The following is a 23267-nucleotide window of genomic DNA, read 5'->3' as shown; positions in this document are numbered from 1 at the left end:
CGTTTTCTGTTCGGCTAGCTGGTCCGGTCGTCTTCTCACAAGCAGCTAGGCCACCACACACCACACGTTGTTGTGTGTGTGTATAGTATAGTCGTAGACAGTAGATGAATTAAATAAAGAGATAGGGCCGGCGTACCGGTAAGAAACGACATCCATGGCCGCACCACCCGCGCATATGAGGGTGTCGATCGATCGGGCGGGGACGACGACGACGGCCCAGCCAGCCAGCCAGCCAGGGGCGACAGGCGTACGTGCCGGTGTGACGCGATCCCACGCCAAGGCGGCATGAGCGGGGATGGACCGGCCAGTGGGTAGGCGCCCGACCTCGGTCGCCGTCAGCGAGGCGGGCACGCCCCTCACATGGGCCTCCCCCGCCCAGCCACAAGTGGCAGCTGTCTCGCCGCGCGGCCCGGCTCCACCGCGGCCTGCCTGTCACGCTAGCGAAGCAAAGGCCACTACCAGCGCGCCCCAGCAGCACCAACTGCGCGCGCCCGCCCCCGGCGCGACCGGCCGGCCACCCGCGCGCCGCATGTCGTGGCCCTGTCTGGTTCTCTCACACGCGCCCGACCGCGCGGGCAACGTACGTAGCCCTCAGCGCCCCCGCGCCTGCTCTAGCTAGTGTGCTACGCCAGCACACACATGCTTGTTTCGCTCTCCATCGACGGACGCGACGGGGCCAGCAGCCAGAGCAACAAATGAACCTAGCTAGGGCCGCCCCCGGCCTGTCGTGTCGCCCCCATCGACGACGACCCCGTGACGACGTGATGGCCAATTCTTTTTTCCCCTTCTCCCCATTTCTTTCTTCGTTCACGTCGATCGCATGAACGCCAGCCAGCCCAGCTAGACACCGCGCGCGGGCGCGGCCTGAGCTGGTGCAGGAGGGGCAGGTAACATCCCATGTACGCGCCACGCGGCTGTCACGTGAACGCGTTGGGGGTGCCTGATGCATGCATCCGACATGGCAGCGGCGCGGGGGGTTCCACGTCGGGTCCCTCCGAGATTTGCGTGCGTTCAGTACAGTACAGTAGACACGCGCGTGGCCAGCAATCGCATCATGCATGGACGTGGACAAAGTCGAGCGTTCGTGCGCTAGCTAGCTACGCCGATCGTCGACCGTGCTCCTTGATTATCGTATTGTGGCATCTAGCTGGCATTAGCATACACCGTACCTCGATCGGCTCCCCCCGTGTTAGTTAGTTAGTTAGCTGAATTAGATGCTAAGACAGTATCGTTGGCGACAACACCGGAGTAGTCTGCACGGGAATGGAGGATTGCGCACGTATGCTAACAGATTCAGGGCACCGGGGACAGGCCGGGGGGGCATCTTTTGAGTCTCCCGCTAGCTGTGTGGTGTTCTGTTTTCTTCAGCTCATCAGCTAGCAGACAATGTAAGCATGGCTATGTTTTATTAAGACTCCCGATGATTAGAGTCGCTGTCGCCCACGTCAACTTAGCAGTACAGTAATACGTGCTCCGTGTCGCTTACTGGCTTCACGTCTGCTGTGTGCTGTCCTACATGCAACCTATCAGTTAGTAGCATGCCGGTAGTAGATCCTTTATTGCCTACATAAATTAGCAGCATGGGTTTCGTTAAGAAGCCCCGAGTCTAGCTAACCATAGATCCTTGATCGTCTAGGTTGGAGACACAGAACTTCACACGTCGCCTGCTGCCGCGCGCCTCCCACTTGCGCTACATCACGTATAAATAATTAGGAGTTAGTTATCATTCTGATGTGTTAAAGCTCTTTTTATTTGGCTAAAAGAGGAAAGATCGGAGTAATTAATTTAGAAAAAAAGAAATTAACAACTTAAGGTCAATTTCCATACTCTATCGAAATACACAGATTAGATTTTACACTTTGGATTCCGATCGAGTAAACGGCTTGTCAGATCACTCGTGTTTTGCTATTACTTTATTGATCTCTGGATCGGTCAACACTCGACATGGCTGCTGCCTGCTGCAGGTCGCTGGCTCGATCAAACGAGGGCAGAGAGACTACAGGCATGTTTGGTTCACTACCTCAGTTGTCACAATTTGCTTAAACTTTCTGCCTAAGGTTAGTTATTCAATTCGAACGACTAACCTTAGGCAAAGTGTGACATATTTAGGCACAAACCAAACAGGCCCGCACTCTTCTTCTCTTTCCGTTTGCAATGTAAAAATACACACCGCAACCCAGCTCGGGCACGTGGCAAGTGGCGGGTGGTCATAGCATATTATAGCTACCCTGGGGCCCACGGGCTCCTGCCTACCGGTGGGCCACGCTTGAGAGGAGGAGCTGCCGCGGTGATTAGACAGAGAGAGAGAGAGAGAGACGCGGGGCCCCGAAACTCGCCCTCTCCCAGTCTCCCCAGTACTCCCCCGTTCTGCAGTCGAGCGAATCGGTACTAATAATCTACTACACACACACCAGCAGCACCATCCTTGCTTCGTCTCCGCTACGCACACAATATAATGGAGTCCCCGCTTCCGCTCCAACCCAATCTGGATCCACCCCCGCCCCGAGCCAGCTCGCTATAAAGGCACCCCTCTCCCTTTCTGTCTCCCTCGCAGCTCAGTTACTCACTCCGGCCTCCAGCTTTTCCTTTGCGCCCCAGGGCCGGAAGAGCCCACACACCACCACCACCACTAGATAGCCAGCGACGATCGAGCCGCGCGCCGGTGGACGCGCACATACACGCGGTAGCTTCCTTCTCAAGCCTAGCTAGCCCCATCCTGCGCGCAGGCGGCGGCAGCGAGAATTGACGTGCGACGACGAGCTTGTGCTTGCTAGCTAGAGAGCGAGGATGTCGAGCCGGAGGCCGTCGTCGCGTGGCAACATCTCCGAGGACGAGATCAACGAGCTCATCTCCAAGCTGCAGGCCCTGCTCCCCAGCTCCCGCCGCCGCGGCTCCGGCCAGGTGCGTCGTTGCGAACACACATGACCGCTCAACTAATTAACTCCCGTTCGCCTGCTGCGCCCTTTTTTTTCCGTTTTCAAACGTCTAATGCGCGCGGCGCGGAATGTAATGCAGGCGTCGACGACGAAGCTGCTCAAGGAGACCTGCAGCTACATCAAGAGCCTGCACCGGGAGGTGGACGACCTGAGCGACCGGCTGTCCGACCTCATGGCCACCATGGACCACAACAGCCCCGGCGCGGAGATCATCCGCAGCATCCTCCGCTCCTGATCGCCCACGCGCCTCCTACTGCGGCGGCGCCGGCCGGCGCGCGAGAGAGCGAGGTCGGCGACGACCTCGATCGCCGACAACGACGACCGCGCGCGCCCGCGCCCCCCGGCCCATCTGTTCTCTCCACCGGCTGGCCGCCGGGAGCCGAGCTCAATTAGCTAGGGTATATCTCAACCTCTCTCTCTCTCTCTCTCTCTCGCTCGCTCTACATGTGTGTGTACCTTTCTCTTCCTTTCACCTGCCTGTCTCCTCCCTAGATCTGAGATCATGTGGCTAGCTCTCCCATATCAAAATGTACTAGCTACACGCGCACGTATGGTGGTCTCTGCTAAGCCTAAGCTTCACTGGGTAGTAGGGTACTAGTAGCACTAGGGGCTTAAGCAAGCTAAGCTTATCCTCCTCATCAGAATCACATTAGCTCGCACCGCACTCTCTGGCTTCTCGTCGATCGTCTTCGTCGTCCTCGCTCCTCCGACCCACATGATGGCTAGCTCTCCATGTGCCGCTTCTCCTCTCGCACGTGCCGCTTCTCCTCTTGTGTTCGATATGTTGTATTGTTTCCATGTAAATTTAGTCGGTGGCCTGGATCGAGTTGGCTAGCTCTCTCTACAGGCAAGAGACAACCGACCGACCACTACTATCCTAGAGCAAATTGATTATCGTCATGATGGTGTACTGTTCAAGCTTTTATTAACGACTTTTAATTTACTTGCTACGTACAGCACGTACGTCCTACGAGAAATGCTTTTGTGTTTTTTTTTTCTTTCACTCAGGGTGCCATGGACCATGGTTAAGAGATGCAACCGCTGTGTATGTACTGTAGTACTAGTATGCAGCGAAAACGTTGCCCTGCCTTTCATATTGGCTGCTTCGATCGGTCCACTTATTTGGTTCCGTACGGTGGAACGTGAAACGACGCGTTTACTTCACAGTGCCTCTGCTACTTGGCAAGCGTATGCATGGCCGTGGACCCGGCGCGCCACGCCGCACGCCGTGCGCTGTCACACTCACACTCTTGCTGCGCGCGTACGTCGTCCCCGGCCGCCAGGCGTGTCGACGATCGACTGGTATTGGCGATGCTACGAATGCTAGCGACTAGTGAGCTAGTCGACGACGAGCTAGCGTACGATCGGTGCATGGACGATCGATCGAGGACGGTGGCCGTACGTCGGCACTCGGCACTGCGCGCTCTAGGTGTGCGCGCGTCGACCTCTCCCCCCTCCCACTTGGACTTGTCCCTTCTTTTAATTCTCACGAGCCTGAAAGGAATCGGTGAGCGGATCCGGAAAGGGCTCACGACCTCGCGTCAACTGAGTAGTAGTAGCTAGCTAGCGCAGTCGTCGCGCGCTGTCTTGAAATCATCACCCTTTTAGCCGATGATCGATCACCCGTTGCCCCTCCGCCACACGCACCCCCCACATGCCGTGGTCGATCGATCGGCGGCGAGATGACCGACGTGAGAGCCCCGCGCCCGGCCGGGGCGTCGAGAAGTCACACGCTATTGCGAGCTTGGTCCAGCAGTCAGTGCCACAAACAAATGGCGCGCGCGCGCGGCTTCCTTGCTATATAGCCTATAGCTGTCCAGCTCTGCCCGGGCGGGCTGGCTAGCCAGGCATATCCATGCGTAGCAAAGGAACGTGCGTTTGGCCAGGCCACAACGTACACGACTCTTTCGTACATGCGTGAGCAGTTCCACTTCTATGTTATTTATGGACGCATGCCAGTGTGTCGCATATTATCAGCAATGAAGTCCGTTTACGTACTTGCTCAGATGATGATGGGCGTTCACGCGCACCCCCGCCCGGCACCGCCATGGCTAAAAGTCTGCAAGGAAACCCCCATGCCACCAATTCGACAGTAGTGCGCGCGTGCGTACGATCTATATGTGCGCTAATAACTAGCTAGAACGCGCGACGGGCAGGCCAACAAGGACACGACGATCGAGAAGCGAAAACAAGCAACACTAGACACCCCTCTCTACTTTTGAAATATACAAGAGATTCTTGATTTGTCTATAGAGACTGATATGCAATAATAGTGACATATATCGCATCTAATAGATAGAATATAAGGACATATATATTTTATAACATATCCAGCTTAATCTATATCGTAAATATTGTTCCAATAGTAGAAATTATTCTTTATTTACCCTTATAACTCTCTGATTGTCTTAGGTTTGACCAACGTATATGACTAACATCTACTACTGTAGGGTTCTTTGGCATGGCTCTTTGGGTAGCTCCAGCTCAGGCTCATTGTTAAACCCTACTAAATGGTTAAAAATGGTTCCTCGACGAGAGCACTCGAAGAGGTAGAGCCGTTTTCGTGTTGGGAGACAACACAAAAAACGTGGCTTTTAACGACTCCTCCATCTCACTAATATATCATTTGAAAGAAACACTAGAGAAGATGTTTTTTGACAAACGAATTGCGAAACAGCTCCGCCTCCTTCAAAAGAAGCCAAACAACATCTTGGTTCATGGACGACCTCGACACGTCGTCCGAGCTAGCAGCACCTGGTGCACCGGTCGGCCAGGGAGGGCACGCTGGCCATGTACCCTGGTACTTAATTGTGACTTCAGATTTAATAAATCTTGAGAAAGTGTTTAGAAAAACAATAAGATCTAAGCCTGGTTTTATTGGCTCTAAGGTTATATATCCCCCAACAGGCTCGCTGTTCCACCTCATATCACACTCTATATTTCCAACTTGACTCCGTCAAAAATATTATTTGTAGGATAAAACAGTATTTTACCCGGCTCAGCACGGCCCAAAAGGGTTTAGAGCTCTCCCAAATATGTATTCTATGATTTCTTTTTTATTGCAGTGTTAGTTGAACCTAGGTACGGTACAAGCTAAACCTAGGGAGTACTTTGCGTTTGGTCGATCTAAGCAGAGGCTAGCAGCGAGCTAGGGAGCGGTGCAGTAACTAGCACTGCGAAAGGCAGGAGCCAGAAGAGGTCCATCCTCCAATTCATCAGTGGCCGTCTGATCCACGGGCAGCAGTAGCAGGTAGCTGCACCAGCCAACCGTCGTGTGAATAATACTAACATACTACTAATAATAAAAATATCGGTCCTGCGCGCGTAGTACGGGCGCGCGGTCAAAAAAATGCGAGGACATGCACTGCTCTTTCCTCTGCTGCACCCTAGTCAAGATCTGACCACTGAAAGCTAGCTAACGACTGGCAGAGGCATCTTTTCACATGAGAAAGTGGCATAGTAAAATCTCTGTCCGGCACTTTTTTTAGGTCTGGACCAGCCTACTCTACTCCATCATAAATCATGTGTTGCGCGCATCAGTTGCCGTGTGCCTCCGTGAAAAAAAAATTTCAGGCGGCCCGCAGAGGTTATTTTCTTGGTCACAGGCTCACAGCTTTTATGTGATAGCGAGAAACGAAGACTGGTGGTGGGTGGTGGTGGCCGGCTCGATGGAGACAGACACCCGTTGTTGCATGTTTGCGTGTTGCGTGTGCGTCATGTACCGATGGATCGGAATCCGCTTGCATCCGCGCGCGAACGATATTCCTGACACATGCACTTGTGCCCAAAAGTCTCGGCGGCCAGCTATCCCCCTGCAGCTTTCCAACTAGTAGAAATGATTGCCCGTTCTTTGACCCAACACGGCACTACTAGCAAAGCCACTCGATCGCCGCACGAATCCGTCGGCCTCCGATCCCTGGTTCGCAGTGACAAAACTGCGACGACCTGTGTACAGTGTACCTGGTGATCATGCATGTACGTGGTATCGCAGCCGTGCAGCTGCTGCATGGGTGTGTCGTGTCGCGTGCCCGCCCGCCTGTGGAAAATGTGCGGGGGCGCGCGCGGTGGATCGTCGTCCACCGCACCGCGCGTCACAGGCGCGATATATATCCTAGTACTCCATCGGAGGGCAAGGACAGCGGCATGTGCCGCGGCAGTGGGTGTACGCGGCCGTCCCCCCGGCCCGCGGCTGCGGTTTCGTGGAAGCGGCCGGCCCGGCGCTCCGCAGGCGCAGCGTCCTGGGCTGGGACTGGAAGGAAGTGGGGGAGAAGGACCGGGCGCTTTCGGCGGGCCCACGCCGGCGGGCGGAGGGGACTCGTCTAACGGCCGGCAGCCCCTGCGGCCAACCAGAAACCACCGCCGGGGCCCTGCGCCGTGTACGGCAGCGAGCGGGCGACGGTTAAAAAAGAAAGGCTGCAGGTAGGGCGAGGCTCCAGGCCTCCAGGCTCGCGTCCGCGCAGGTTTGGTTGATTGACAGGTTGAGGCGCGCAATGACGGGGCCGCCCCTACCCGGTGCGGCAACAGCATCGGTAAAAAGGCTAGTACGCCGCACTAGCACTCCCTACTCCCTAGGGGCGGAACCGCGAACCGGAGAGCCTGAACGACCAGTGGAAAACAAAAAAAAAAAAAACTAGCGCGCGGCAGTGGCGCTGACGCGATCGCGAGCGTACCTAGCAGCCTAGTGGGTCCGTCCGGTACGAAAGGCTACACTTGATAAAAGTTCTGCTGTAGTAGCAGGAGGAGAACCAACGCGTACAGATTTGCACGTACGGGCCGCACCGGTACGGTACTGCTAAAAAACTAGCTGCATGTCCTGCGTGCGTACAGCGAGAACTAGAAAGCGCGCAATTCGTCCCTGCACATGCAGTGTCCGATGTCTTCTCCGAGAGGCTACGGCGGGGTCGAGCGGTCAAGCGCTCGTCGTCGACAACAGTACGCTGATGAGTAGTAGTAGTAGTAGATGTCATGTCACGTTCTCTTGTGCCTCGCTTGTCACAGCACCCCATGCCCTGCAACGGCAACGGTCTGGAAGTTCCATGCCCTGCTGCCCGCCCAACCGCAGCCTCGGCGTGACCGCTTCTCGGGAGATCCGGGTGTCAGGTCCGGCGCCAGGGGAGATCGGCCCGAGGAGGGAGATCTTTGACCGTGTCGTGCTCGTGCCCGAGCCCGACGATCGGAAAACACACGGCAGAGGACTCGGAGGACTCTCGTTCTGGAACTGAGCAGGTGCCAGGCAGGCAGGCCACAGCTTCTCTGCTCTCTCTTGCCCCTTTCCCGTGCCTCGCCCTGGGTTCGCTTCACTGCAGGCTGCAGCACGCCGCGGGGGGGAGCGAGCAGCCGGTCATGGGCGGCCCGCGGGCAGCGGGCTGCTGCGTCCTGCGGCTGCTTCCGCACGATCCCTTTTGACTTCCGGCCGGTTTCCCCGCCCGTTTCCATCCGTAGATGCCGCCAGCAGCGACATGTGGCCTGGACGAACCAAACTGTCCCGCAGCTTCTCTGCGTGTTTTTTTTTTCGTTGGCCGACCGAAACAGAGGGAGTGACCACCAAGACACCAAACGAAATTATACTGACAACAGTGGAAGCAAGAGACCGAGTGTGTGTTTTCAGACCCTTATTAGGAAATTAAGCAAAAAAATCTGACTAAAAACACGGTTGCAACCATTTTGGTTTCAGTTGAAAAAGAACTCACAGCCGCGTTTCTGCGTTCTCTGTCTGTGGGGCTCCCTCCAGCCAAAAAATAGCAAAAGTTTTTGTCAGAGGTCAGAGCCGCATCCGCATGCGTCGCTGAGGCCTCAAGGTGATAGCGTGGCCATCTGCAGTCCGCCACTCCATCGTCATGTGATTTTAGGCCCTGCGGCCTGCGGTCCGGCCCAAGACCTTATAGGTTGCATGGACCAGATTCACCAACGGACCCATCTTTGGTGACAGGTCTCGCTTCCAAAACTCAAGACCATATTTATTTTATTTAATAGGTGTATGTCCGTACGTTGCTACGGAGTCAACATATAATCATAAAATATATTGAGATGTAGAAACATTAATTATCGTTACCTTCTTGTTAGTATATTTTAAAGGTTAAGAAGATTTACATACATTAAAAGATATATATGTATGTGCCTGTGCTTTGCTATACAAATTAAAAACCATCCAATACTAAGCTTGTATGGCTGTATATTGATACAACTTTGTTGCTTTCTCTGCATTTTCAGTTTATGAAAATATTGGATGTTTTTAGCCATTTGGTCTACATACGAAATATACTCCTACCGTCCTACGTTCAATTTCATATGTGGTACCGGGATAAGGACAATGCTTAAATAAAATAAGAGAAGCGGTTAAAATGATGATTATTCCTACAGTTTACATTTTTGTCCTTTTATTAATATATATAGTTTGTCGTACACAATTTAGTTCTAGAAATGCAAGAAATAAAATATCTAAAAGAAAGCCCAAACACAGTGAATTCAGAGTACCCGCACACAAATTTTATTCAATATAATATTACTGCAAAATTATTACATCAAAACGAACAACACATATCATCAACCTCAATATCTCTCAAAGTGTTTGGCAACAATCAATACATAACTAAACCGAAACAAATAAAATCACACATATATATATATATATATAAGATTTGCAACGAATGATGCTTCTAATAAGGATTTAAATTTTATAACAAGACATAAGAGTAGTTTTGATAACTGACTGGGATGCTTTACCTCCTCTAGAGTTAATATCCTGAAACAAAACATAATGGTGTTAGGTTACAGTTTGCAGTCAACAATATGGTTGATATAACCAAGAGATCATGTATGTATAGTGCATGCATGAGGATTCTGTATAACCAAGAGATCATTAAGGAGTGAGTTTGAGGTCTGCAGATTTCACAATTCCACAATCAGCAGTAAAAAAATCCATGAGATTGGAAATAATTTTCTCATCCATATTTACTACTTACCAGTGATAGTAGCAGAACTGTATTCATGAAACAAAAGTATGCTAAGCCAAGTACATATGGAGAATAGAGATCACATCTCAAAAACAAGAAGGTGCAGGCATGCACATCCTCTCAGCCCCTATTCGCACCATTCGCCCAAGCATTCGCGTGTGGAACCCAAAGGCACGCTTCTACCGCACAACCTGCCAATTTCTTGTACTGCTGCTTCTCCTTTCTACTCTACTACTATATCCTTCACTTCCTCCCTCTGCATTTCTCTCTTGCTACTACTCGTAAATGAATGCAAAGGAGATCCATGGACATGCTACTCGTGAAGAATGTGCATTTATGCAAACAAATATATTTGAAATTGATATTGTCGTTTGTATACAAATGTTTTATGCCTAAAATTTTGCAATACATCTCTGAAAAAAATTATTGCTCCAATTAATTCTAAACAAATTAAACATGGATTTACAAAGAAAATGTAGAAAGGTAAGCCAAAAATACTTGCAAGAAAAAGCAGACTATTGGATTGAAAAGAATTCAATTACAAGGACAAAGAATGAATGAAGAGGGCAGCAACACAATACCTAAATGTTCCAAAATGGTCAGATATGAAGGGATCAAGGAATTCAAATCAAGCTAAGAAATCAACTATAGTGTGAAATGCATATTCGGTTGCATGCTACTTTTTTCGGAAAGGGAACATTACCATGATAGCTCAAAGTTGAGCTGCATGTGTAACACTGCCAATGCTCACGCTCAAATGAGGTAAACCACGGGGGGAAATTATCTACCTTTGACATGATGGCACCTTGGTATACACCACCAATCCACAAGTTCAGTTCACTCAAGCAATCGCAGCTCAACAACCCTCCGACTTATCATCCTTGAGCACTTGGAACTACTACCTAATCCTAATATTCAAATAAATCATCATATCAAGACCACGTGCTGCCACACCTGTGGCAGCCATTATGGGGCTCTTGCCGCTCTTAAACTCTGCAAGAACATAGTCCCGTTCAGCTTGAGCTTTATCACCATGTATAGATAATGCTGGCCACCCATCAATTCTAAGCTGTCGAGTGATCTTATTGCAATCCTTTTTTGTTTGGAAGAATATCAAGATACGACTCCCATCCATTAGATCAGACAAGAGCTTACTGAGTCTGTGGGAAAGATGTGAAAATCAACTCACACCGTGTCCATTTGTAATCGAAAGTAGCATAGTAAGTGAGCATAAAAGTTTTTAGTCAAAAGACCGTCAACCATACATACCTTGGATACTTCTCATGGTCTGAAATAACTTCAACAATTTGTTGTATGGAATGATTAGCTTTAAGTTCAGGTGAGTGTAACACCCGGTTTTAAAGGACAAAGCCGGGTGCTACAGAAGTGGTATCAGAGGAAATGTTGACTGTAGGACGAAACCTAGATAGAAATGGACAAAACCCTTACCTACTTACCTTATTCTGATTCATTCTATACTTACCTTACTCTGATTCTTTCTATACTTAACTTGATCCTGTCTCACCTTCTACTGTTCTACTCTGATCATTCTTACCTTTTCTACTCTGAGACAAGATGGATTTCACACCTTGGAATCCTACATTCATAACCTTTTGAAGAGATAGGAGACCTAAGACAAAAATTAAATTTATTTTCTCTATTAAAAATGTTGGTTGATTGTTCTAATGATCAATGTCTGATTTGCTTCTTTGATTGATTGAAATAGTATAGACGGGCATCTTAGCATGTACCACCATAAGGTAATGTATTAGCGTTAGTATGTGACACACTAATCTACTTAGCTAATAAATCCCCCGCAGTAACATTCCTCGTAATTACTCGCCTTGTCTACAAATCTTCCTTTCTTACCCTGTGTTTCTAACCCAGATGGGCTACCCCTATAGTGTTAGAAGAGAGCACTATAGCCGTGATCCTTGGTATGTCGTGGTTAAGAAAGGTAAAGGCAGTTTATACACCGTGCTAAAGGAACCATAGAACTCAACAGTTCCAAAGGAAAAAGATTTGAAGTTGGAATTGCAGTAACTACCGCCACCAAACTAGCGGCATTCTTAGTCGATGGGAAGTTTATTGGTGACAACATCCATGTGGTCAAGGATTTTCCGGATGTCTTTCCAGAGGAGTTACCAGGGATGCCACCAGATACGGAAGTTGAGTTTGTCATTGATCTCTTACCTAGGGACTGCTCCTATTTCTAAACGGTTATATAGGATGTCCGTAGAAGAACTAAAGGAACCTAAGAAGCAATTAATGGAATTACAAGAGGTTGGATATATTCGTCCGAATTCTTCACCTTGTGGAGCACAGATTCTAATTGTGCAGAAGAAGGATGGGTCGCAACGGATTGTGTGGATTATAGGTCACTTAATGATGTCATTATGAAGAACAAGTATCCATTACCCCGCATGGAGGATTTATTTGATCGGATGAGAGATGCTAGGGTATTCTCGAAGATTGATCTCCGATCGGGTTACCAACAAATGAATATTAGGCCATCGGATGTGCCCAAGACGGATTTCTCGACCCGATATAGTTTATATGAGTTCACCATTATGTCATTTGGACTAACTAATGCACCAGCCTATTTTATGGATCTGAAGAATAAGGTGTTCATGGATTATTTGGACGGATTCGTCGTAGTATTTATCGACGATATTCTTATCTATTCTAAGAGTGAAAGTCATCATGAGGAACACCTGAGGCTGGTGCTACAGAAGCTAAGAGATAATGAACTCTACGCCAAGTTTAGCAGGTCCGAGTTTTGGATTGACAAGGTGCCATTCCTTGGACATATTATTTCTAATGGAGGAATAGCAGTGGATCCTGCTAAAGTGAAGGAGATAATGGAGTGGAGAGTGCCCACTACAGTTACTGAGATTCGGAGTTTCTTGGGACTCACAGGATATTATCGGAGATTTATTGAAGGGTTCTCTAAGATTGCCAAGCCTATGACCTCGCTTTTGGAGAAAGGAAGAGAATTCAAGTGGGATGAGAAGTGCCAAGAAAGCTTTGATCAATTGAAGGAGAGATTGATGTCACCACCAGTATTGGTTATGCCAGATCTACAGAAGGGATTTGACATTTATTGTGATGCATGTGGCCAAGGACTTGGATGTGTGCTCATGCAAGAAGGACATGTGATCGCCTATGCATCTCGTCAGTTGCGGAAACATGAATTGAACTACCCCACTCACGACTTGGAACTGGCTGCCGTTGTGCATGCACTTAAGATTTGGAGACACTACATTATGGGAACCAAGTGCCAAGTATACATGGACCATAAGAGCTTGAAGTATATATTCATTCAGAAGGATCTCAACCTTAGACAACGCCGTTGGTTGGAGCTTATTAAGGATTATGATTTGGAGATTCACTATCACCCGGGCAAGGCAAAATTGGTTGCAGATGCCTTGAGTCGCAAAGAGCATGTTCATTCAGCTGTTGTTGCCTAGCTACCTGATGAGATTGTTAAGGATTTCGGGAGACTTAACCTGGGGATAGTTGCTCACACTGAAGGAGTTACTATTGATGTGGAACTTACCTTGGAGCAAGAAATCCGCAGAAGGACAGGTTGGTGATGCTAAGATATAAGAGATTAGGGATCTGATTACTGAAAGTCGAGGTTCGGAATTCACGAAAGATGAGCAAGGCACTGTGTGGTTCAAGGACAGGATATGTGTTCCTGATATTGAAAGCCTTCGTGAAACCATTAACAAAAAAAGAAGCCCATGACTCGGATTAATCTATTCATCCTGGTAGTACCAAGATGTATCAGGATTTGAAGCAAAAGTATTGGTGGTATGAATTGAAGAGAGGTGTGGCTGTACATGTGGCTATGTGCGAGGTGTGTCAAAGAGTTAAGGCAAAACACCAAAGACCAACTGGACTACTACACCCATTAAAGCTACCCGAGTGGAAGTGGGAAGAGATTGGTATGGATTTTATTACTGGATTGCCTCGCACCCAGAAAGGATATGATGCTATATGGGTGATTGTGGATAGATTGACTAAAGTGGCTCACTTTATTCCTGTCAAGACTACTTATAAAGGTTCTCAGCTAGCAGAAGTATATATGGCTCGGATTGTGTGTTTGCATGGAGTACCAAAGAAGATCGTGTCTGATCGAGGTTCGCAGTTTACCTCAAGATTTTGGAGAAGCTTTCATGAGAATATGAGTACAAAATTGAATTTTAGTACAGCTTATCACCCTCAGACTGATGGACAGACTGAAAGGACAAATCAAGTTTTGGAGGATATGTTGAGAGCTTGTGCCCTTCAACATGGAGGAAGTTGGGATAAAAGTCTACTGTATGCTGAGTTCTCATGTAATAATAGTTATCAGGCCAGTCTGAAGATGTCACCGTTCGAGACTCTATATGGCAGGAAATGCAGGACTCCTCTATTTTGGACCAGGCGAGAGGAAGACAGTTCTTTGGACCTGAACTTATTCAAGAGGCAGAAAAAAAGTCCGTATAATTCGAGAGAATTTGAGGGTGGCTCAAACCAGGCAAAAGAGTTATGCTGATAATAGAAGGAGGCCACTGGAATTTGAAGAAGGAGATTATGTGTACCTCAAGGTGTCACCATTTCGTGGAATGAGGAGATTCAAGGTTAAGGGCAAATTGTCCCCTCGCTACATTGGACCATTCTTGATCTTTAGGCGAGTTGGAGAGATGGCATATCAACTCGAACTACCTGCTAGTCTATCAGATGTGCATAATGTATTCCACGTGTCTCAGCTCAAGAAGTGTCTCCGTGTCCCTGAGGAACAGTTACCAATGGGAGAACTTAGTGTTCAGGGTGATTTGACTTACACGGAGTACCCGATCAAGATTTTGGATACATTGACTCGAGTTACAAGGAATAAGGTGATAAAGATGTGCAAAGTACAATGGAGTCACCATGGTGAAGATGAAGCAACCTGGAAAAGAGAAGAAGAGCTCCGCATAGATTTTCCCCGTCTCTTCCCTCGCTCCTCCTAAATCTCGAGGACGAGATTCTTTTTAAGGGGGTAGGATTTGTAACATCCACTTTGTAAGAAAATCGAAAAGGAGAAAATTATATCCCTTTGTATACATGAGTGTGTCATCTCTATATATCATTTCATGTGAACACATTACTTACACAAATAAACCATTAACAAGAGACACCCAAATAAATTGTGCATCATGCTGGGGTTTATTTGATTGTGCATTTGTGGATAATAAAAATAAAAGTATCAATAGCAATGTAATAATGTGCCCACAACATCCAAACCCTAATTTGAAAACAAAACCATGAAAAGGAGAAGGAAAAGGGTACACAAAATAGAGAAAATAACCATATAAATAAATACATTAATGTCCACATTTGGATTTAAGACCTAAATTGAGAATTTGCAAAAGAGAGTGTATAAAATATAAAGGAAATTCATATATTTCCAAAAATTAGTACTTTTAAGGCCACAATATAAATTGAGGATAAAATGGCGCGTGGGCTCAAACTCTTGGTCTCGGCCCAGATAACCAGTTGCCCTGTACAGCCCAGCCACTGACGTGCGCCGACAGGCGGGCCATGCCTGTCAGTGGCCATCCACGCGTTGGGCAAATCTGCTTCACTGGAATATGGGACCTCGTCTGTCTGTCGCATTCATCTCACTCACGCCGCTGCTGCTGGGACCCGCGTGTCATCCCGCGCCTCCGCAACGGCCATGACCGAAATCTCCGCCGCCACGCATGATTTGAGGAACGACTGACCGAGTCCGCCGCGTCGTGGGATAAGACCCCGGATCGCCATGCGCATGACATCGCCGCCGCAGTTGCCCACGAGTCGGGATGCACCGCGTTGCCTGCAGAGAGAAATCAGGGAGGGAGAGTGAAACGCGCTGTTACCCGTGAGAGAGAGCTCGTGCCGATTGCCGCTGTGAGGCTCGCCGGTGGAGTAGCGCTTGCCGGGGGAAGGGTCGTCCGCATCTGGCGTCTCCGGCGGCCATCATTCCAGTCATCACTTGGATCTCCGGTGCGTATCTCCCTGGGAGTTTTATACTCGCGTATTCTGTGCCTTGTTTACTGCGGTAGTGGTCGGTGATTTGTGGGGTCTGATGGCCGGCAAAATAACCTCCTTGTCAACCGCCCTGCCCTGCTCATCGAGTAGCATCAGTGAATCGAGAGCTTGAGGGAGGAAGACGAGGCAGCTGAGTGACAGTGAGATCCGACCGCCGTTTCGCTACTCTCCTCGTCCGCCTTGGCCCGCATACCGGTGTCTCTCGCCGCTGATGGACTTCCACTCCTCCCCCTCGGCGGCATCACCGGCCGGCTTGCTCCCCATCGCGGGCACCCGCGCGATGCTTGGCGCTCCTGCTGGAAGGTCGACATCAGGGCTGTGCAGCGCACGGCTGGCCCCAGGCAAAGACGTATGGAGGATGAAGAAGCCGTTCGGCCGTGGGATGGACAGTGTGCGGCTGAGATTGAATCAAGGATACCCCTTTGTCTGATAGAACCTTACCCGTAGATCTTGGATCCAACGATCCCTGGCACATACAGATTCCTCAACGGTAGGATCTAATCATGGCCGCAGGACTTGGATCCGATGGCTCTGAAGCGCAGATACCCCTTCGCCGTGCCAATTTGCTAAAGAGCCCCTGGAAAATAAAAGAAATAACCCGCAGTCCTTGTTCTACTGTTACCAGAGTCTGGTGAATCTTCTGAGTTAGCCCCTGCACATTCTGGGATTTAGCGCGCAGTCCAGACTGATTATAAAACAGAGAAAATCATTTAGAAATTGATTTTAATACAAAAATAATTCGAGAAACTTGTATAAATCATATTTAATTTATTTTAACTCCTTTTTGACCCATTCCAGTTTCTATAATTTTATAATATTATTTTTATCAAATAGTACATCTGTTTTGATATGAAAGTCATATCAAAATTTAAATTCTATTTAATCTAGTACAAAATACATAGAACCTTCGGAAATTCATAACCCCTCCGTTTTAACTCCGATTTGATCCGTTCAAGTTGCGTTAGTCTCGTAGCTTCGTGTAGATCATTATCATTCAGTTTGTTATTATGTTTGGTGTAATGTTAATTTCTCTGTATACACTGTGCTTGTTTGTATTGTGGCGAGTAGAAGAGCACGTGACTGAGGATCCTGGTGAGCAGCAGGTTGAAGTAGCTGAGCAGGAGCTCATTGAAGGCAAGTTGTGCCCTTGATCACTTACTTTTTCCCAGCCATGTTCTTATTAATTATAATGATCTGCATAGGATAATTTTGATGGGACCCAATAGGTTACCCCAGTTTTGGTTATCTTTATACCTTGTTCACCACTGAAACATTTTTGGGTAGTACCTGCTATTGCTTTATGTGGATTTGGGTATGAAGATACACTATTCATGATTACTCTTTTATTATCTTTTTATTATTACTGCTCATGTTAAGATCATTATGTTAATGGGAACATGGAGCGACCACCCGGGAAAACAGTGCTACCACAAGGGTATAATGGGACGCCCTTGGCTGATTAACTAGGAAAGCTAGTGGAGGCCTTCCTTACCCGAAAGGGGCAAGGGCAGTAGGGGAGTGGTCAGTGTAGGGAGGTCCTTGGGTTGATTTTGCTGCGATGGCGGTCAGGCAAGAACCCTGCACTGGAGCTTCCTATAAACTGTAGCGGGATTTCTGAAGCTAGTGGAACTTTGTAAAGGCCTCGTAGTGTTACCCTGCCTCGCCTCCTCGGTAGAGGTGTATGGGATTGGCCATCTCTTGGCAGATGGGTAACATGACTTGTGGGTAAAGATGCGCAACCTCTGCAGAGTGTAAAACTGGTATACTAGCCGTGCTCACGGTCATGAGCGGCTCGGACCCTCACATGATTAATTTATGGAACTTAAATTTAATTGGGCATTTGCATCGCATTTGGGATTATTTTACTATTACTTTTTTTATTATTATTAAGGTTTGGTATTTACTTACACTTAGTAATTGCTAATAAAATTTTGACCAACTTATAAAAGCAATGCTCAGCCTCAGCCTTTATTTCATTGATCAGCCTTACACTACATGAACTCCCACCTTTGGTGAGTTCATGCCACATTATTCCCCACGACTTGTTGAGCTATGAACGTATGTGAGCTCACTCTTGCTGTCTCACACCCCCCCACAGGAGAAGAGCAGGTGGTTCAGGAGGAGCCACAAGGCGAGGAGTATGATCTGATCTAGGTGGCGTTTCTCAGTTGACATTGGCGCCGACGATCCTTAGTTCGTTTTATCTTTATTATTTTATTTTGTAATAAGTCTTCCGCTATGTAATAAATACTCTGATGTTTTATGACATTTATCTCTACACACTATGTTATTATATATGTTGTCTTCTTGGCGCATGTATGAGATGCACCTGGCTTTGTTCCTTAAAGCCCGGGTGTTACAGTGAGCCTATGATTACCTACATTACAATATAAGCTAAAAGTTAAGAGAAGGGCTATCAAAATCAATTCAATACAACATGGCAATAAAAGAACCAGGAAATAACAATAACAGCAGAGATCGTGCACCTTGTAAGGATTTTGTAGAAATTGTCTTGCTAAGGCTTCAACTTCTCTAGGCCATGTGGCACTCTAGTACAAGGTTTGCCTGTCTGGGCGGATCTAAGGATAGCAGAAGTGTTGGACAAGCATTAGAGCTAGGCAAGACAATAGATATTAGTAAGAATTCTGCATTTCTAAACGGAAATGTACCTGTGCTACTATTTTCCGAATTTGGGGCTCAAACCCCATATCTAGCATCCGGTCCGCCTCATCCAACACAAGGTATGTCACTCTACGTAGGTTTGTGTGACCAACTTCCATCATATCAATCAACCGGCCAGGAGTTGCAATGACAATTTCAACTCCTAAAAGTGCAAATGACAGAATGCATTGAGTTTAAAAGACATTCATCTAAAAAGAATTAAAGTGGACAGATGTGAAAGGGAAATGTGCCCTTGGGTCATTTCTAAGTATTTTGGTGATTGAGTGTCCAACACAAGTGCTTAAGTGATAAACTATGCCAAATTGTGGATAATGTGCAAATCAATACAAAGGTATGATTCTAGACTTAGTACATTGGTTTTTGTGTACTAACATGTTTGTCTAAGTGCTAGAATCAGAGAGAATTCAATTGGAAAAGCTTGGCTCGAAGCATCCAAAAGTCTGTTCAGTCTGGGTGCACCGGACTGTCCGGTGGTGCACCGGACAGTGTCCGGTGCGCCAGGCTGGCTCTTGCGAACTGGCCACTCTCGGGAATTCGTCGGCGGCGTACGGCTAAAATTCACCGGACTGTCTGGTGTGCACCGGACTGTCCGGTGAGCCAACAGTCGGCTGGGCAACGGTCGGCCGCGTAATCCGCACGCGACGCGTGGCAGAGCCAACGATCAGAAGGGGCACCAGACTGTCCGGTGTGCATCGGACAGTGTATGGTGCGCCAACGGCTCTGAACAGCCAACAGTCGGCTTCGCCAAAGAAGGAAAGAAATCTGTACCGGACAGTGTCTGGTGGTGCACCGGAGTGTCCGGTGCGCCAAGCGACAGAAGGCAAGAATTGCCTTCCTGGAATGCTCTCAACGGCTCCTAGCTGCCTTGGGGCTATAAAAGGGACCCCTAGGCGCATGGAGGAGGACACCAAACATTCTCTAAGCATTCCTAAGCACTAAGACTTCAATTCCGCGCATTCGATTCTTTGTGATAGCAACTAGAGCTCCATTTGAGTAGAGAACTCGTTGAGTTGTGTTGAGAGCTCGTGTTGTGATTTGTGTGCGTATTGTCGCTCTGATTTTGTGTCTTGTGTGCGTTGCTCATCCCTCCCTTACTCTGTGCTTCTTTGTGAACATCATATTGTAAGGGCGAGAGGCTCCAAGTTGTGGAGATTCCTCGCAAGCGGGACATAGTAAAGTGAAAGCAAAACACCGTGGTATTCAAGTGGGCATTTGGACCGCTTGAAAGGGGTTGATTGCAACCCTCGTCCGTTGGGACGCCACAACGTGGAGTAGGCAAGTGTTGTACTTGGCCGAACCACGGGATAAACCACTGTGCCATCTCTGTGTTGATATTCTTGTGGTTATCGTGTTGTGCAAGAACTCTTCTCTAGCCACTTGGCTTTATTGTGCTAACTCTTAATCAAGTTTTGTGGATTAAGTCTCAAGTTTTTACAGGATCACCTATTCACCCCCTCTAGGTGCTCTCAAGATGTGTGCAGGTACCTCTTCTAAGGTCTCGTATTTGTGGACCCTTAGGTGCATCACCATAGACACATGTGCTTCTAGTTCATGAATATGATCCAAATTTTGTAGATTCTTCCTGTATTTGAATAGCTAGTTCTCTTGTGGGAGCGAGAATTAATACAATTGGGCCATTGCCTTGTTCTACAGAAATTAGAATAACAAATATTATTAAAAGGGAAATGGACACAGTCAGAAAACATACAGAAAGCTCACGACAAGTTTATAGGAAACCAACCTAGCCGAAGCTAGGCACCAACATGAACCACCCTAGGTAACAGATAAGATAATGTTTTCCCTGAGCCTGTTTGAGCGATACCAATTAGGTCCCTACCCTTCAAAGTCGTATGCCAACCTTGAGATTGAATAGGTGTTGGCTCCACAAATCCAGATTTGGTAATAGCTTGCATGCAATAATCTATCAAAAGAGTCATGAAACAGTAGTGTAAGAAATCACAGGTATTTCGTTATTTTCAACAGTTCCTGATCCGCGGGGACACTTTCCTGTTCCACGGCCGCTTCTCCCTCCATCTCGAAATATAGACATATCAGGATTCAAACAAGACAGTTTTCTTAGATTTTGGCCAACAATTACTCAAATGATACACATGCATGTATAAAAGTTGTATCAATAGAACAACACTCCACATGTAATTTAATGCAAATTGATTTTGAAGCAATTGATGATATACTGTAAGCGCCATTGATGATCAAAGAACATTTCTAAAGATTTCTCAAATCTTACTATATACCTTATAAAAAGAAACAGAGGGAGTACTGATTTCTTATTAGATTACTTGACGCAGCGAGATGTGAGTTCATGGCATAGAAAACCATAGAATCTGGTTAAGACAAACTGGCAAAGAAAGTCATTAAATGCAGCTGACAAAAGAGTGCAGTATGCATACCCGATAGATGATTTGTCCAGCTCCTTCTTTGAAAGAGTTATAGTGATCATAGAGACATGTCTTGTTGTCTCAAGCCTGCAGAGAGATATAATCTTGAACTCCAAAATTACGGGTTCATGTGCAGTTATAGTTCTATCCTGGAATAAAAACAAGTCACTTACGGAAGTAGGCCTTCTTCCAATGGCTCCCACATATCAGTAATATCAGTAGATCCAGTGGTGGTATTCTGATGGAGGCCAACAATCCTCCTCTTCACAGTAATAACAGTAACAATTAGAATCAAGTGTAAGTAATATTAGCGAGCACTAGAGCCATAAGGAGTACCTTGATCAATTCCACAACCATGACAGTCTTATTGATAGCCCTCCCCGTGGCCTTGAATACAACCTCATCAGAACCTTTGTCCTTAAAGTAAGAAATATTATGGTGCAACTTATCAGGCACACAACACAACAAAAGTATATTGCATAAAAGCAGTAGTATCTCATAAAGTGAGGCCATGTGAAGACATTCTGGACACTCTTGCACACATTTGAAATTATAAAGCGCAAAAAACTGCTTGAACAAAAAGATATCACATACAAAAATGGCCAAGAATAAATATAAGTATCCAACAAATTTCACACAAATTCAGAAACAGAAGTTGCTATGATTAATGAGCATTGGGGTCCTAATTTTTGAAAGGAGACACACATGGACCATATGACAAAAATGGCAACATGTTGACAGTAATAGTATTGCCACATCCACTGCATAACAAAAAAACAGTAAGCCAAGTACCAAATCATGACTACTAAAACAGGAAGGTGATTAGACAGTTAAGACAATAACAGTATCATATATTCTGCCTTTTTCCCGTGGCGCATCGCACCACAGACATCATACACTTTTATTTGCCACCACATATCTCAGCGAATGTCTGGACGAAAATCTGGTCTTCTTTAGCATAACATACTTTGGGTTTTCATGGGCACATCAAAAAGCTCTTGCGATTTCCTATAATGTTGCAGAAGTTGCAAGTTGCAACAAAAACAATAGACAAAGCCTTTTGGTGCCATTGTGAAAAGCTACAGTTGAAACCCAAAAGAAGCCTTAAGGTTTTGTTTTACATTCGCTCATATTCAAGGCAGGCTAAATCTTTGGCTGCCTCTTCTCATGTCAACTTCAGCCTTTCATTGCCTCTCTTTCCATTACTACCCGGTCTTACTTCTCAGGATACCAAATACCCGACAAACCAACTGGCAATTACATTATAATGAATGGGATTACATGCCATAAGCAGTACACAAAAAACAATGTATTGTGTTCCTTAAATCATGACATAACTAATATAACAACTTTAAAGTTGGCAGTCACGTCAACTTATAGCAACAGGAACTAACTAATTGTATCAACAACAAGGTTCGACCATTGCACAAGAACTGCTACAACACAAGAGAAATGGTAAACATAATGCAAACTCACCTGGATGAGGGTGGGCGCAGGATTTCCGTCACTGTAGGATGGTTGGAGCAGGATGGCAGCTGCGACCTTTTTAATGATGGTGGGTGCACGGTTTGGGGATTTGTGGTGGATGTCTCTGTTGGCAAGGCGATATCCAGATCGCGTCGCAGATAGTGCACTTTCTAAATCGGCGTAAGAGATCAAGCGCGAATGTTGGGGGGAATGGCAGGATGCCAAATCTGGGGCCCTGGTAGCCTGGCCAATGCATGTTCTATGTAGCGCAGAAAGGGAAACGAAGGGGGTTGATGGCTGGTCGGGCTAGGGGACGCAAGGGATCCTCCATAGCTGGCCACACCGCGACTACGTGGCTGGATGGCGAGGCGGAGGGGACGGCGAGGCGGGGGCATGGAGTTGGCATGGCGGCTCGAGAAGCTGTACAACCGTGACAATCCAGCCACACACAGGAAAGAACACTAACATCATAATTATAGAAGAGGCAATGGAGTAGCACGAAGGAGATGAACTCGCATTGGAGGGCGGACCGAGGCTCTCCGATTTGCTCCGTCGTCGCGTTGCCGTGCCACACGAGCACCAACCGTTAGCTCCTAACGACGGCGAGATCTGGGCTTGCGATGCCCCGGGACGTGACACATCGCACGACCGAAGCAGCTTGCCGCTGCCACATTTTGCCTCCGCCTGCCGTGCCGCCCGTGACCGCGAGGGGCCGGCAGCTTTGCATGAGGAGGAGGAGGATGGGGGCACTGCACGTCGTTGGCGAGCTC

At 47.5% G+C, this 23267-nt stretch overlaps 1 protein-coding gene and 3 pseudogenes across 4 annotated transcripts; 1 reads left to right on the top strand and 3 right to left on the bottom strand.

The window, feature by feature from the left end:
- The first annotated feature begins 2482 nt into the window (after positions 1–2482).
- On the top strand, positions 2483–4099 carry LOC100286150 (uncharacterized). Its single transcript, NM_001159038.2, has 2 exons — positions 2483–2901; positions 3016–4099. Exons 1-2 carry the CDS (start codon positions 2788–2790, stop codon positions 3169–3171), a joined length of 270 nt encoding a protein of 89 aa, NP_001152510.1. The 5' UTR covers positions 2483–2787; the 3' UTR covers positions 3172–4099.
- A 6226-nt stretch (positions 4100–10325) lies between these two features.
- Positions 10326–11174, bottom strand: LOC115490528 (Helicase conserved C-terminal domain pseudogene; annotated as a pseudogene). The gene has a single exon (NR_164106.1). The product of NR_164106.1 is annotated as a Helicase conserved C-terminal domain pseudogene (transcript).
- A 7326-nt stretch (positions 11175–18500) lies between these two features.
- LOC103628855 (DEAD-box ATP-dependent RNA helicase pseudogene) lies at positions 18501–18730 on the bottom strand (annotated as a pseudogene). The gene is made up of 2 exons (NR_164105.1): positions 18619–18730; positions 18501–18528 (listed from the first exon to the last, which is right to left on the bottom strand). The product of NR_164105.1 is annotated as a DEAD-box ATP-dependent RNA helicase pseudogene (transcript).
- A 2325-nt stretch (positions 18731–21055) lies between these two features.
- Positions 21056–21452, bottom strand: LOC103628854 (Alba superfamily protein pseudogene; annotated as a pseudogene). Its single transcript, NR_161300.1, has 3 exons — positions 21367–21452; positions 21204–21292; positions 21056–21117 (listed from the first exon to the last, which is right to left on the bottom strand). The product of NR_161300.1 is annotated as an Alba superfamily protein pseudogene (transcript).
- Between the last annotated feature and the right edge of the window lie 1815 nt (positions 21453–23267).

Source organism: Zea mays, chromosome 5, assembly GCF_902167145.1.
Source record: "Zea mays cultivar B73 chromosome 5, Zm-B73-REFERENCE-NAM-5.0, whole genome shotgun sequence".
Lineage (NCBI taxonomy): Eukaryota > Viridiplantae > Streptophyta > Magnoliopsida > Poales > Poaceae > Zea > Zea mays.
This window is presented reverse-complemented; position numbering and strand designations above follow the sequence as displayed.